The sequence below is a fragment of the Callithrix jacchus genome, chromosome 4 (genome assembly GCF_049354715.1).
Source record: "Callithrix jacchus isolate 240 chromosome 4, calJac240_pri, whole genome shotgun sequence".
Classification (NCBI taxonomy): domain Eukaryota; kingdom Metazoa; phylum Chordata; class Mammalia; order Primates; family Cebidae; genus Callithrix; species Callithrix jacchus.
The window spans coordinates 115,728,719-115,744,231 of record NC_133505.1 but is presented as its reverse complement, the minus strand read 5'-3'; the positions used below and the strand labels follow the sequence as shown (position 1 = coordinate 115,744,231).

At 38.2% G+C, this 15,513-nt stretch overlaps 1 protein-coding gene across 8 annotated transcripts in view; it reads left to right on the top strand.

Moving 5' to 3' along the window:
* Window positions 1-15,513, top strand: part of AK9 (adenylate kinase 9) — a 221,005-nt gene that overhangs the window by 102,398 nt on the left and 103,094 nt on the right. For all 8 annotated transcript variants that reach the window (XR_013534480.1, XM_035296488.3, XM_035296487.3 and 5 more), the window contains 2 exons: window positions 268-424; window positions 1,077-1,191. Coding sequence is in view for 7 of the 8 variants with exons in the window: in XM_035296488.3 (XP_035152379.3) it covers window positions 268-424; window positions 1,077-1,191 (272 nt within the window). In the remaining variant the exon portion in view is untranslated. The remainder of the gene's footprint in view (window positions 1-267; window positions 425-1,076; window positions 1,192-15,513) is intronic.

The following is a 15,513-nucleotide window of genomic DNA, read 5'->3' as shown; positions in this document are numbered from 1 at the left end:
GGGATCAAGCAATGCTCCTGCCTCAGCCTCCTGTGTAGCTGATACTACAGGCATGTACCACTGTGCCCAGCCTCCATTCTTAACTTTTAAAACTTACTATTTTATTGCTTTAAAAATAAGTTCATCTTTCAAAATTGTCACTCTTTTTTTCCTTTTGAAAGAAGAACTCAAAAGATACTTGTTTAAGATCCACAGAAATTACATATCAAGGTAGCATCCTTTACTTGTCAAGCTATGATAGTAATATCAGTGTACAATTTTTCACAGGTAATGGAAGAAAACAAGGATAGGTTTCCTGGTGCCCCAAAATATGGAGGCTGGATCGTGGACAACTGCCCTATTATGAAAGAATTGTGGATGGTTTTAATCAAGAAAGAAATTATACCTGATTTGGTCATCTATTTGTCAGATACAGAAAACAATGGTTGGTAAATATTTATTATGTAAATTTGAAAGTGAGGTTTTTATTATTGATCATATTTTGGTTAAATATAAAATGGACAACTCTCCACTCTTCCTAGATAGAAACACCACCCCAGAAATCCCTGCAGAAACTAGAGATACATAAAATGAGGCTTCCATATACTGAGAAGTTAGCAAGAAATAAATGCTGGATGGCTGAATGTTCTAGCTGGTCCTTCTAATCATTCTTCAAAGCTGATAATTTAGCACACACACACACAATTAGAAGCTATAACTTCTAAATGAATAACATATAAGGCTGAGGGAAAAGACTAAATATTAGTTCTTCTTCACCTCAAGCAGAAAAAAATGAGGTACACAAATTTGACAAAGCTAAATTTTAATTATTCCATATGCCTCTTAAAAATATTCAAAATGGGAATTTCCAGAGGAAAAAATATAATGCCTCTTTTCATGTTTTATTTATTTATACAGTATTAATACATACCTTTTTAAAAAGAATTTAAGATGGTCTATTAATATTTTAATGAGAATCTGGGCTCTATTTTGATACATGCTTAAAGAAAAACAATTTTTCTATTAATATTCAAGATATGTCTCACTGTATTTTATAAGCTTCAAAAGTAATATTAGTCTCTTTATCTGTATTTCAGGAAAATGTTTATTAAACAGAATATATTTACAGAATAAATCTGAAATTGACTCTAAAATTTTAGAAAGATTATTAGAAGAACTACAAAAGAAAAAAAAGGAGGAAGAAGCAGCAAGGTAAAATCTGCCTAGAATGATAAAACCAGATTGACTATGTGTTTAGTAGTTAAATATCTCTTTGCAATTTACACTTACAGAAAATATTTAATACTGAAATGATTTCTTTTTATTATACTTTAAGTTCTGGGGTACATGTGCCGAATGTGCAGGTTTGTTACATAGGTATACACATAACATGGTGGTTTGCTGCATCCATCACCCTGTCATCTACATTAGGTATTTCTCTTAATGCTATCCCTCCTCTAGACCCCCACCCCCTGCTATGCCTCCCCTAGACCACCACTTCCAAGGCCCCAGTGTGTGATGTTCCCTCCCTGTGTCCATGTGTTCTCATTGTTCAACAGCTAGAGTGAGAACATGCAGTGTCTGGTTTTCTCTTCTTGTGTCAGTTTGCTGAGAATGATGGTTTCCAGCTTCATTCATGTCCCTGCAAAGGACACCAACTCATCCTTTTTTATGGCTGTGTAGTATTCCATGGTGTATATGTGCCACATTTTCTTTATCCAGTCTATCATTGATGGGCATTTGGTTTGGTTCCAAGTCTTTGCTATTGTGAAGACTGCCACAATAAACATACATGTGCATGTGTCTTTATAACTGAATGATTTATAATCCTTTGAGTATTTACCCAGTAATGGGATTGCTGGGTTAAATGCTATTTCTAGTTCTAGATCCTTAAATATCACCACACTGTCTTCCACAATGGTTGAACTAATTTACACTCTCACCAACAGTGTAAAAGCATTCCTATTTCTCCACATCCTCTCCAGCATCTATCTCCTGATTTTTTAATGATTGCCATTCTAAGTGCGTGAGATGGTAGGTATCTCAATGTGGTTTTGATTTGCATTTCTCTAATGACCAGTGATGATGAGCTTTTTTTCAAATGTTTTTTGGCTGCATAAATGACTTCTTTCAAAAAGTGTCTGTTCATATACTTAGCCCACTTTTTGGTGTGGTTGTTTATTTTTTTCTTGTAAATTGGTTTAAGTTCTTTGTAGATTCCAGCTATTAGCCCTTTGTCAAATGGGTAGACTGCAAAAATGTTTCCAATTCTGTTGGTTGCCAATTCACTCTAATGATAGTTTCTTTTGCTGTGCAGAAGCTCTTATGTTTAATTAAATCCTTCTAGGATTTTTATGGTATTAGGTCTTATGTTTAAATCTTTAATCCATCTTGAGTTAATTTTTGTGTGACACGTAAAAAAGGGGTCCAGTTTCAGCTTTCTGCATATGGCTAACCAGTTTTCCCAACACCATTTATTAAATAGGGAATCTTTTTTTCATTGCTTGTTTTTGTCAGGTCTGTCAAAGATCAGATAGTTGTAGATGTGTGGCATTATTTCTGAGGCCTCTGTTCCATTCCATTGGTCTATATCTCTATTTTAGTCCCAGTACCATGCTGTTTTGATTACTTCAAACTTGTAGTATAGTTTGAAGTCAGGTAGCATGATGCCTCTAGCTTGTTCTTTTCCTTAGGATCATCTTGGCTATGTGGGCTCTTTTTTGGTTTCATATGAAATTTAAGGTTGCTTTTTCCAATTCTGTGAAGAAAGTCAATGGTAGCTTGATGAAGATAGCATTGATTCTATAAATTACTTTGGGCAGTATGGCCATTTCACAATATTGATTCTTCCTAACCATGAGTGTGGAATGTTTCCCCATCTGTTTGTTTCCTCTCTTATTTCCTTGAGCAGTGATTAGTAGTTCTCCTTGAAGGGGTCCTTCACTCCCTTGTTCGTTGTATTCCTAGCTATTTTATTCTCTTTGCAGGAATTGTGAATGAAAGTTCACTCATGATTTGGCTCACTGTTTGTCTGTTATTGGTGTATAGGAATGCTTGCAATTTTTGCACATTGATTTTGTATCCTGAGACTGCTGAAGTTGCTTATCAGTTTAAGGAAATTTTGGGCTGAGACAATGGGGTCTTCCAAATATACAATTATGTTGTCTGCAAATAAAAACAATTTGAGTTCCTCTTCTCCTAACCGAATACTCTTTGTTTCTTTATTATACCTGATTGCCCTGGCCAGAACTTCCAATATTATGTTGAATAGGTGTGATGAGAGAGGACATCCTTGTCTTGTGCTGGTATTCAAAGGGAATGTTTCCAGTTTTTGCCCATTCAGTATGATATTGGCTGTGGGTTTGTCATAAACAGCTCTTATTATTTTGAGATACATTCCATCAATACATAGTTTGTTGAGTTTTTTAGCATAAAGGGCTGTTGAATTTTGTCAAAGGCCTTCTCTATATCTATTGAGATAATCATGTAGTTTTTGTCTTTGGTTTTATGTGATGAATTATGTTTATTAATTTGCATGTGTTAAACCAGCCTTGCATCCCAGGAATGAAGCCTACTTGATTGTGATGGATAAGTTTTTTGATGTGTTGTTGGATTCGGTTTGCCAGTATTTTATTGAGGATTTTAGCATCAATGTTCATCATTCAGTTGTGTCTCTGCCAGGTTTTGTTGTGTGTCTCTGCCAGGATGATGTTGGTCTCATAAAATGATTTAGGGAGGATTCCCTCTTTTTCTATTGTTTGAAATAGTTTCAGAAAGAATTTACCAGCTCCTTTTTGGACCTCTGGTAGAATTTGGCTGGGAACCCAGCTAGTCCTGGACTTTTTTGGGTTGGTAGGCGATTAATTGCTGCCTCAATTTCAGACCTTGTTATTGGTCTATTCAGAGATTTGACATCTTTCTTGTTTAGTCTTGGGAGGGTGTAAGTGTCCAGGAATTTATCCATTTTTTCTAGATATATTGTTTTATTTGCATAGAGGTGTTTGTAGTAATCTCTGGTGGTAATTTGTATTTCTGTGGGATAGGGGGTGATAATCCCCTATATCATTTTTTATTGCATCTATTTGATTCTTCTCTGTTTTCTCTTTTATTAGTCTGGCTAGTGGTCTATTTTGTTGATCTTTTCAAAAAATCAGCTCCTGGATTCATTCATTTTTTTGAAGGGTTTTTTTTGTGTGTGTATCTCTATCTCCTTCAGTTCTGCTCTGATCTTAGTTATTTCTTGTCTTCTGGTAGATTTTGAATTTGTTTGATCTTGCTCCTCTAGTTCTCTTAATCATGATGTTAAGGTGTTGATTTTAGATCTTTCCTTGCTTCTCTTGTGGGCATTTAGTGCTATAAATTTCCCACTAGACATTGCTTTAAATGTGTCCTATATGTTCTGGTACATTGTGTCTTCATTTTCATTGGTTTCGAAGAACATCTTTATTTCTGCCTTCATTTCATTATTTAGTAGCCATTCAGAAGCAGGTTGTTCAGTTTCCATATATTTTTGTGTTTGTGAGTGAGTTTCTTAATCCTGAGTTCTAATTTGATTGCACTGAGGTCTGAGATATTGTTTGTTATGATTTCCATTCTTTTGCACTTGCTGAGGAGTGATTTACCTCCAAGTATGTGGTCAGTTTTAGAATTAGTGTGATGTGGTGCTGAAAAGAATGTATATTCCGTGGATTGGGGATGGAGAGTTCTATAGATGTCTATTAGAAACGGAAAAGAATGTATATTCTGTGGATTGGGGGTGAAGAGTTCTGCAGATGTCTATTAGGTCTGCTTGGTCCAGATTCGAGTTCAAGTCCTGGATATTCTTGTTAATTTTCTGTCCTGTCGGTGTGTCTAATATTGACAGTGGGGTGTTAAAGTCTCCCACTATTATTGAGTGGGAGTCTAAGTCTCTTTGTAGGTCATTGAGAACTTGCTTTATGTATCTGGGTGCTCTTGCATTGGGTGCATATATATATTTAAGATTGTTAGCTCTTCTTGTTGCATTGATCCCTTTACCATTATGTAATGCTCTTATTTGTCTCTTTTGATCTTTGTTGGTTTAAAGTATGTTTTACCAGAGACTAGGATCACAACCCCTGCTTTTTTTTTTTTTTGCTCTTCATTTGCTTGGTAAATCTTCCTCCATTCCTTTATTTTGATCCTATGTGTGTCTTTGCATGTGAGATGGGTCTCCTGAATACAGCACACCAATGAGTCTTTACTCTTTATCCAATTTTCCAGTCTGTGTCTTTTGATTGGAGCATTTAGCCCATTAATATTTAAGGTTAATATTGTTATGTGTGAATTTGATCCTGCCATTTTCATGCTAACTGGTTGTTTTGCCTGTTAGTTGATGCAGTTTCTTCATAGTGTTGATGGTCTTTACAATTTGTATATTTTTGCAGTGGCTAGTACTGGGTGTTCCTTTCAATGTTTAGTGCTTCCTTCAGGAGCTCTTGTAAGGCAGGCCTGGTGGTGACAAAATCTCTTGGCAGTTGCTTGTCCATAAAGGATTCTACTTCTCCTTTGCTTATGAAGTTTAGTTTGGCTAGATATGAAGTTCTGGGTTGAAAATTCTTTTCTTTAAGGATATTGAATACTGGCCCCCACTCTCTTCTGGCTTGTAGGGTTTCTGCAGAGAGATCCGCTGTGAGTCTGATGGGCTTCCCTTTGTGGGTAACCTGACCTTTCTCTCTGGCTGCCCATAGCATTTTTTCCTTCATTTCAACCCTGGTGAATCTGATTATTATGTGTATTGGGTTGCTCTTCTTGTGGAGTATCTTTGTGGTATTCTCTTTATTTCCTGGATTTGAATGTTGGCCTGTCTTGCTAGGTTGGTGAAGTTCTCCTGGATAATATACTGAAATGTGTTTTCCAGTTTGGTTTCATTCTCCCCATCTCTTTCAGGTTCACTGATCAAATGTAGGTTTGGTCTTTTCACATAATCCCATATTTCTTGGAGGCTTTGTTCATTTCTTCTCACTCTTTTTTCTCTAATCTTGCCTTCTCACTTTATTTTATTGAGTTGATCTTCAATCTCTGATATCCTTTCTTTTGTTTGATCAATTTGGCTATTGAACCTGTGTATGCTTCACAAAGTTCTCATGCTGTGTTTTTCAGCTCCATCAAGTCATTTATGTTCTTCTCTATGCTGGTTATTCTAGGTAGCATTTCAGCTAACCTTTTATCAATGTTCTGAGCTTCCTTTCATTGGATTAGAACATGCTCCTTTAGCTCAGAGAAGTTTGTTATTACCCACCTTCTGAAGCCTTCTTCTGTCAATTTGTCAAACTCATTCTCCATCCAGTTTTGTTTACTTGCTGGTTAGGATTTGTGATTCCTTGGAGTAGAAGAGATGTTCTGGATTTTGTCAATTTCAGCCTTTTTGTGCTGGTTTCTTCCCATCTTCATGGATTTATCTACCTTTGGTCTTTGAAATTGGTGACTTTTGGATGGAGTTTCTGAGTGGTCATCCTTTCTGTTGATGTGAAAGTTATTTATTGCTGTTTGCTAATTTTCTTTCTAATAGGCCCCTCTGCAGCAGGTTTGCTGGAGTTTGCTGGAGGTCCACTCCAGACCCTGCTTGCCTGGGAATCACCCACAGGTGCTTCACAATAGCAAAGATTGCTGCCTGTTCCTTCCTCTGGTAGCTTCATCCCAGAAGGCTACCTGCCACATGTCAGCCAGAGCTCTCCTGTATGAGGTGTCTCCTAGCCAGGATGCATGGAGGTCAGGGATCCACTTGAAGAGGCAGTCCAGTCTGTTCCTTATCAGAGTGCAAGCACTGTCCTGGGAGGTCCATTGCTTCCTTCAGAGCTGCCAGGCAGGGATGTTTAAGTCTGCTGAAGTGGAAACTACAACAACCCCTTTTCCCAGGTGCTCTGTCCCAAGAAGGTGGGGCCTTTATTTATAAGTTCCTGACAGGCTGCTCCCCTTTTTCAGAGATGCCCTGCCCAGCAAGAAGGGATTTTAGTGGCAGTCTGCCTGTAGAGGTCTTGTGAGCTGCTGTGGTCTCCACCCAGTTAAGTGTAAACTTCCTGGCAACTTTGTTTATACAAGTGAGGTTAAAACTGCCTACCCTCCATTTTCATGCTGCTAATAAAGATGATAGATAGATAACTTTTTTTAATCACCTACCTGAACCTCAGCAATGGCAGACACCCCTTTCCCCATCTAGCTCAAATGTCCCAGGTTGAGCTCAGACTGGTTGCAAGAATTTCAAGCCAGTGGATCTTTGCTTGCTAGCCTTCATGGGGGTGAGACTGTCCAAACCAGATCACTTGACTGCCTGACTTCAGGCCCCTTTTTGAGGGAAATGAGTGGTTCTGTCTCACTGGTGTCCCAGGCACCACTGGGGTATGAGGAAAAAAAGAAACTGCTGCAGCTAAAATGGCTGCTCAATTTTGTGCTGGAAACCTGGGGCACTGCAGTTGTAGGCACCAAAGGGAATCCCCTGGTCCGCAGGTTATGAAGACCATGGGGAAAGCGCAGTATCTAAACCAAAGTGCTAAAGTGTCTGGAAAAGTCCCTAATGGCTTCCCTTGGCTAGGAGAGGGAGTTCTCTGGTCCCTTATGCTTCCTGGGTGAGGCAGTGCCCCACCATGCTTCAGCTTGCCCTCCTTGGGCTGTACCCAATGTCTAACCAGTCCCAATAGAATGAAACACTTACCTCAGTTGCAAATGCAGAGATCACTCACCTTCTGGATCACTCTCACTGAGAACTGCAAACTGGAGCTGTTTCTATTCAGCCATCTTGGTGGAAGCCAAAATGGTCATTTATTAACTTGATCTGATTCTAGATAATTTTAAGAAAAGCAACAATTTCACAAATACTTACAGAATCTCTAAAGCACACAGTTGTGGATGTTTTCACAGCCCATATAAAACTTATTCTAAATCAGCCATCTGCTCCCAAAAAACGCTGTAAAAAAAAATGAGCATGGGTAAAATAATTTTGTTAACTAGCATTTCTAAATTGAAGAAACAGTATGATAAGAAGCAAATGAAAATATATAACACTTGTGTGACATGACTAAAATCCAAAGCCAGCTAAGTTCTACAAGGCTAATTATTTATGTTTGGCAGGTTTAATGTTGAGGGCTTCTTCTCTAATGTGGGTATAATGAATGACCTTTTTAAATGTGACCACACAGTTATCTGTTCATGGGTCAATACTAAATTTTAATCAACTATAAGATTTTTCAGATTGAAGAATAAAATATTAAAAGAAACCATTTAGTTTGCTGATTGTTCTTCCTTGCTAAAAAGTTCTCTTTAAATGCATTACATTTTAATTTGTCCACTGGGATTTCTACTATTCAAAGTAATAAAGGCCTAGACATTTAAGAACTAAATTTTTCTGTGTAAATTCATGGACGCCCCTGCTATTGGTGATGGCACCTTTGAGTTTCTTAAATGCTATTTTTCTCCTTTTCAAATATTAACTATTTGAGCTGAGACTTAGGAGAGCCCTTTAAACCCTAGAAATAAAGAAGTGAAAGGTGGGTAATTACAGAGGTAGAAGGAGGTTTAACTGATATTTGTGTCAGAGGATTTTATTTTTTAGTGTACCTTATTCATTTAAGCTAGTCACTCCTTTAGAAATTTAACACAAAGATATGTGAGTATGATTCAGTTAAATTAGTTAATAAAATTATTATGTGATATATTGACCAAATAGTACTTTAGTTCAGACAATAACTACAAAGTTACTTATATTCCCTTTTAGCTCCTAAAACTTTTGTTACAAATCTACTAATCAGCTACAATCAGCTACACTCAAACTACAGCTCAGCTATAATCTGTTGATATTTAAGAAATTACTTAATCTTTTTCTAGTCTGTGAGAAATAGTCCAATCTTTGAGAACAGATAGAGATCTGTTCAACATAAGAGTAAAACAAAGTTCATGTAATTTCTAGACTGAAGATCTGCTACATTTTAAATATATAAAAATATTTGTACCTTTAATTTTTTTAAAAAAGGAAAAGGTATCTTCGCCACTTTCTCTCAATTCTCACCTCTTTTACCATATGGAATTCTCTAAGTTACTTTTATAATCAATCTTTACTTCTTTTGACTCTAAATTTTTACATCTTCATAAACTTAACATCACTTGCCCAGATTGAAGCAGGCTTTTCTATGTTTTTACATGTTGATTTTTAAAATTCAACATGAGTATTTCAGAACAAACTTTTTTCCTTTATACCTCAGAAAATAAAATCTAATTTTTTTTTTAAACTGGTCAGACACTTACTTAAAGGCCTTATAGGTCGGTAAGAAAAGAGAGGAACTTTACAGGATTAAGAACTACATCTTGGATCAAATATCTAAAGACGTGCTAAATTTTAAAACTTTTCCAGCATCAGTTTCCGAATGTGCCAGTCAAATGGCAAGATAACTTCTCTCATATGGTTTGTCTTTGTATCTTCTATCCAAGTGGTTTACAGAAATGTCTAAGAACTGGCAGCAAAATTCTTCCTTGTTGTGTTCAGGTCTTAGATTCTCAGCAGCAACATACTTGATCCACAATCTGGATAAGGAAGATGTCACAAAGAGCCCCATCTGAGGCACAGACATAACTTGGAGATACTGCAGGTTTGGTTCTAGGCCACTACAGTAAAGCAAGTCACATGAGTTTTTTGGTTTCCCAGTGCATATAAAAGTTATGTTTATACAATGTCACCTATTAAATGTGCAATAGCATTATGCCTAAAAATTTATATACCTTAATTTTAAAATGCTTTAAAAGAACACAGTGATAATCATCTGAGCCTTCAGGGAATCAATCATTTTGCTGGTGGAAGGCGTTGCCTCAGTGTTGATGGCTGCTGACTGATGAGGGTAGTGGTTGAAAAGGGTGGGGTGGCTACGGAAATTTCTTTTTTTTTTTTTTTTTAATTTTTTATTGGATTTTAGGTTTTGGGGTACATGAGCAGAGCATGTAAGACAGTTGCGTAGGAACACACATGGCAGTGTGCTTTTCTTTCCTTCTCCCCTTCACCCACATTTGGCATTTCTCCCCAGGCCATCCCTCCCCACCACCCCCTCCCACTGGCCCTCCCCTTTTCCCCCCAATAGACCCCAGTGTTTAGTACTCCCCTTTCTGTGTCCATGTGTTCTCATTTTTCATCACCCACCTATGAGTGAGAATATGCGGTGTTTCATTTTCTGTTCTTGTGTCAGTTTGCTGAGGATGACGTTCTCCAGATTCATCCATGTCCCTACAAACGACACAAACTCATCATTTCTGATTGCTGCATAATATTCCATGGTGTATATGTGCCACATTTTTCCAATCCAGTCTATTATCAATGGGCATTTTGGTTGATTCCAGGTCTTTGCAATTGTAAACAGTGCTGCAATGAACATTCGTGTACATGTGTCCTTATAGTAGAACGATTTATAGTCTTTTGGATATATACCCAGTAATGGGATTGCTGGGTCAAATGGAATTTCTATTTCTAAGGCCTTGAGGAATCGCCACACTGTCTTCCACAATGGTTGGACTAATTGACACTCCCACCAACAGTGTAAAAGTGTTCCTTTTTCTCCACATCCTCTTCAGCATCTGTTGTCTCCAGATTTTTTAATGATCGCCATTCTAACTGGCGTGAGATGGTATCTCAATGTGGTTTTGATTTGCACCTCTCTGATGACCAGTGACGATGAGCATTTTTTCATATGATTGTTGGCCTCATATATGTCTTCTTTCATAAAGTGTCTGTTCATATCCTTTGCCCACTTTTGAGTGGGTTTGTTTGTTTTTTTCCTGTAAATCCGTTTGAGTTCTTTGTAAATTCTGGATATCAGCCCTTTGTCAGATGGGTAAACTGCAAAAATTTTTTCCCATTCTGTTGGTTGCCGATCCATTCTAGTGACTGTTTCTTTTGCCGTGCAGAAGCTGTGGAGTTTGATTAGGTCCCATTTGTCTATTTTGGCTTTTGTTGCCAATGCTTTTGGTGTTTTGTTCATAAAGTCCTTGCCTACTCCTATGTCCTGGATGGTTTTGCCTAGATTTCCTTCTAGGGTTTTTATGGTGCCAGGTCTTATGTTTAAGTCTTTAATCCATCTGGAGTTAATTTTAGTGTAAGGTGTCAGGAAGGGGTCCAGTTTCTGCTTTCTGCACATGGCTAGCCAGTTTTCCCAACACCATTTGTTAAACAGGGAATCCTTTCCCCCTTGCTTGTTTTTGTCAGGTTTATCAAAGATTATATAGTTGTAGATATGTTGTGTTGCCTCCGGTGCCTCTGTTTTGTTCCATTGGTCTATATCTCTGTTTTGGTACCAGTACCATGCTGTTTTGATTACTGTAGCCTTGTAGTATAGTTTGAAGTCCGGTAGTGTGATGCCCCCTGCTGTGTTCTTTTTGCTTAGAATTGACTTGGCTATGCGGACTCTCTTTTGGTTCCATATGAAGTTCATGGTGGTTTTTTCCAGTTCTGTGAAGAAAGTCAATGGTAGCTTGATGGGGATAGCGTTGATTCTGTAAATTACTTTGGGCAGTATAGCCATTTTCACGATATTAATTCTTCCTAACCATGAACATGGAATGTTTCTCCATCTGTTTGTGTCCTCTCTGATTTCGTTGAGCAGTGGTTTGTAGTTCTCCTTGAAGAGGTCCCTTACGTTCCTTGTGAGTTGTATTCCAAGGTATTTTATTCTTTTTGTAGCAATTGTGAATGGCAGCTCGTTCTTGATTTGGCTTTCTTTAAGTCTGTTATTGGTGTATAGGAATGCTTGTGATTTTTGCACATTGATTTTATATCCTGAGACTTTGCTGAAGTTGCTTATCAGTTTCAGGAGTTTTTGGGCTGAGGTGATGGGGTCTTCTAGGTATACTATCATGTCGTCTGCAAATAGAGACAATTTGGCTTCCACCTTTCCTATTTGAATACCCTTTATTTCTTTTTCTTGCCTGATTGCTCTGGCTAGAACTTCCAAAACTATATTGAATAGGAGTGGTGAAAGAGGGCATCCTTGTCTAGTGCCAGATTTCAAAGGGAATGCTTCCAGTTTTTGCCCATTCAGTATGATATTGGCTGTTGGTTTGTCATAAATAGCTTTTATTACTTTGAGATACGTTCCATCAATACCGAGTTTATTGAGGGTTTTTAGCATAAAGGGCTGTTGAATTTTGTCAAATGCCTTCTCTGCGTCAATTGAGATAATCATGTGGTTTTGTTTTTGGTTCTGTTTATGTGGTGAATTACGTTTATAGACTTGCATATGTTGAACCAGCCTTGCATTCCCGGGATGAATCCTACTTGATCATGGTGAATAAGTTTTTTGATTTGCTGTTGCATTCTGCTTGCCAATATTTTATTGAAGATTTTTGCATCTATGTTCATCATGGATATTGGCCTGAAGTTTTCTTTTCTTGTTGGGTCTCTGCCGGGTTTTGGTATCAGGATGATGTTGGTCTCGTAAAATGATTTGGGAAGTATTCCCTCTTTTTGGATTGTTTGAAATAGCTTTAGAAGGAATGGTACCAGCTCCTCTTTGTGTGTCTGGTAGAATTTCGCTGTGAACCCATCTGGACCTGGGCTTTTTTTGTGTGGTAGGCTCTTAATTGCTGCCTCGACTTCTGACCTTGTTATTGGTCTATTCATAGTTTCAGATTCCTCCTGGTTTAGGCTTCGGAGGACACAGGAGTCCAGGAATTTATCCATTTCTTCCAGGTTTACTAGTTTATGTGCATAGAGTTGTTTGTAATATTCTCTGATGATGGTTTGAATTTCTGTGGAATCTGTGGTGATTTCCCCTTTATCATTTTTTATTGCATCTATTTGGTTATTCTCTCTTTTCTTTTTAATCAATCTGGCTAGTGGTCTGTCTACTTTGTTGATCTTTTCAAAAAACCAGCTCTTGGATTTATTGATTTTTTGAAGGGTTTTTCGCATCTCAATCTCCTTCAGTTCAGCTCTGATCTTAGTTATTTCTTTTCTTCTGCTGGGTTTTGAGTTTTTTTGATCGTGCTCCTCTAGCTCTTTCAATTTTGACGATAGGGTGTCAATTTTGGCTCTCCATTCTCCTCATATGGGCACTTATTGCTATATACTTTCCTCTAGAGACTGCTTTAAATGTGTCCCAGAGGTTCTGGCATGTTGTGTCTTCGTTCTCATTGGTTTCGAAGAACTTCTTTATTTCTGACTTCATTTCATTGTTTACCCAGTCAACATTCAAGAGCCAGTTGTTCAGTTTCCATGAAGCTGTGCGGTTCTGGGTCTGTTTCTGAATTCTGAGTTCTAATCTGATTGCACTATGGTCTGAGAGGCTGTTTGTTATGATTTCAGTTGTTTTGCATTTGTTGAGCAGTGCTTTACTTCCAATTATGTGGTCAATTTTTGAGTAGGTGTGATGTGGTGCTGAGAAGAATGTATATTCTGTGGATTTGGGGTGGAGAGTTCTGTAAACGTCTATCAGGTTTGCTTGCTCCAGGTCTGAGTTCAAGCCCTGGATATCCTTGTTGATTTTCTGTCTGGTTGATCTGTCTAATATTGACAGTGGAGTGTTAAAGTCTCCCACTATTATTGTGTGGGAGTCTAAGTCTCTTTGTAAGTCATTAAGAACTTGCCTTATGTATCTGGGTGCTCCTGCATTGGGTCCATATATGTTTAGGATCATTAGCTCTTCTTGTTTTATCGATCCTTTTACCAGTATGTAATGGCCTTCTTTGTCTCTTTTGATCTTTGTTGCTTTAAAGTCTATTTTATCAGAGACGAGTATTGCAACTCCTGCTTTTTTTTGCTCTCCATTTGCTTGGTAAATCTTCCTCCATCTCTTTATTTCGAGCCTTTGTGTATCCTTGCATGTGAGATGGGTTTCCTGGATACAGCACACTGATGGGTTTTGGATTTTTATCCAATTTGCCAGTCTGTGTCTTTTGATTGGTGCATTTAGTCCATTTACATTTAGGGTTAATATTGTTATGTGTCAATTTGATACTGCCATTTTGATGCTAAGTGGCTGTATTGCCTGTTAGTTGTTGTAGAATCTTCATTATGTTGATGCTCTTTAACTTTTGGTGTGATTTTGGAATGGCTAGTACTGGTTGTTCCTTTCTATGTGTAGTGCCTCTTTTAGGAGCTCTTGTAAAGCAGGCCTGGTGGTGACAAAATCTCTGAGTACTTGCTTGTTCACAAAGGATTTTATTTTTCCTTCACTTCTGAAGCTCAGTTTGGCTGGATATGAAATTCTGGGTTGAAAGTTCTTTTCTTTAAGAATGTTGAATATTGACCCCCATTCTCTTCTGGCTTGTAGTGTTTCTGCCGAGAGATCTGCTGTGAGTCTGATGGGCTTCCCTTTGTGGGTAACTCGACCTTTCTCTCTGGCTGCCCTTAGTATTTTCTCCTTTATTTCAACCTTGTTGAATCTGACGATTATGTGCCTTGGGGTTGCTCTTCTTGCAGAATATCTTTGTGGTGTTCTCTATATTTCCTGCATTTGAGTGTTGGCCTGTCTTGCTAGGTGGGGGAAGTTTTCCTGGATGATGTCCTGAAGAGTATTTTCCAGCTTGGATTCATTCTCTTCGTCCCCTTCTGGTACACCTATCAAACGTAGATTAGGTCTTTTCACATAGTCCCACATTTCTTGGAGACTTTGTTCATTCCTTTTTGCGCTTTTTTCTCTAATCTTGGTTTCTCGTTTTATTTCATTGAGTTGGTCTTCGACTTCAGATATTCTTTCTTCTGCTTGGTCAATTCGGCTATTGAAACTTGTGCATGCTTCGCGAAGTTCTCGTATTGTGTTTTTCAGCTCCTTTAATTCATTCATATTCCTCTCTAAGTTATCCATTCTTGTTATCATTTCCTCATATCTTTTTTTAAGTTCCTTAGTTTCTTTGCATTGATTTAATACATGTTCTTTTAGCTCACAAAAGTTTCTCATTATCCACCTTCTGAAGTCTAATTCCATCATTTCGTCACAGTCATTCTCCGTCCAGCTTTGCTCCCTTGCTGGTGAGGAGTTTTGGTCCATTCTAGGAGGCGAGGTGTTCTGGTTTCGGGTGTTTTCCTCCTTTTTTTGCTGGTTTCTTCCCATCTTTGTGGGTTTATCTGCTTGTCGTCTGCGTAGTTGCTGACTTTTCGATTGGGTCTCTGAGTGGACACCCAGATTGTTGATGATGAAGTATTTCTGTTACTTGGTTTTCCTTCTACCAGCCTAGCCCCTTCGCTGTACGACTGCTGAGGTCCACTCCAGGCCCTGCTTGTCTGGGGTGCACCTCTAGCAGCTGTGGCACAGTGAGGGATGCTACCCGTTTCTTTTTCTGCTATCTTTGTCCCAGGATGATGCCTGCCAAATGTCAGTCTTTTGGATATAGAGGGGTCAGGGAGCTGCTTGAGGAGACAGTCTGTACTTTTTTGGAGCTCAATTGCTGAGCTGTGAGCTCTGTTGTTCATTCAGGGCTGTTAGGCTGCTATGTTTGATTCTGCTGCAACAGAGCTGATTAAAAAAAACCTTTTTTTCCCAAATACTCTGTGTTGGGGGGTTCGGGCTTTATTTTTCGATGTCCGATGAGGTGTCCTGCCCAGCT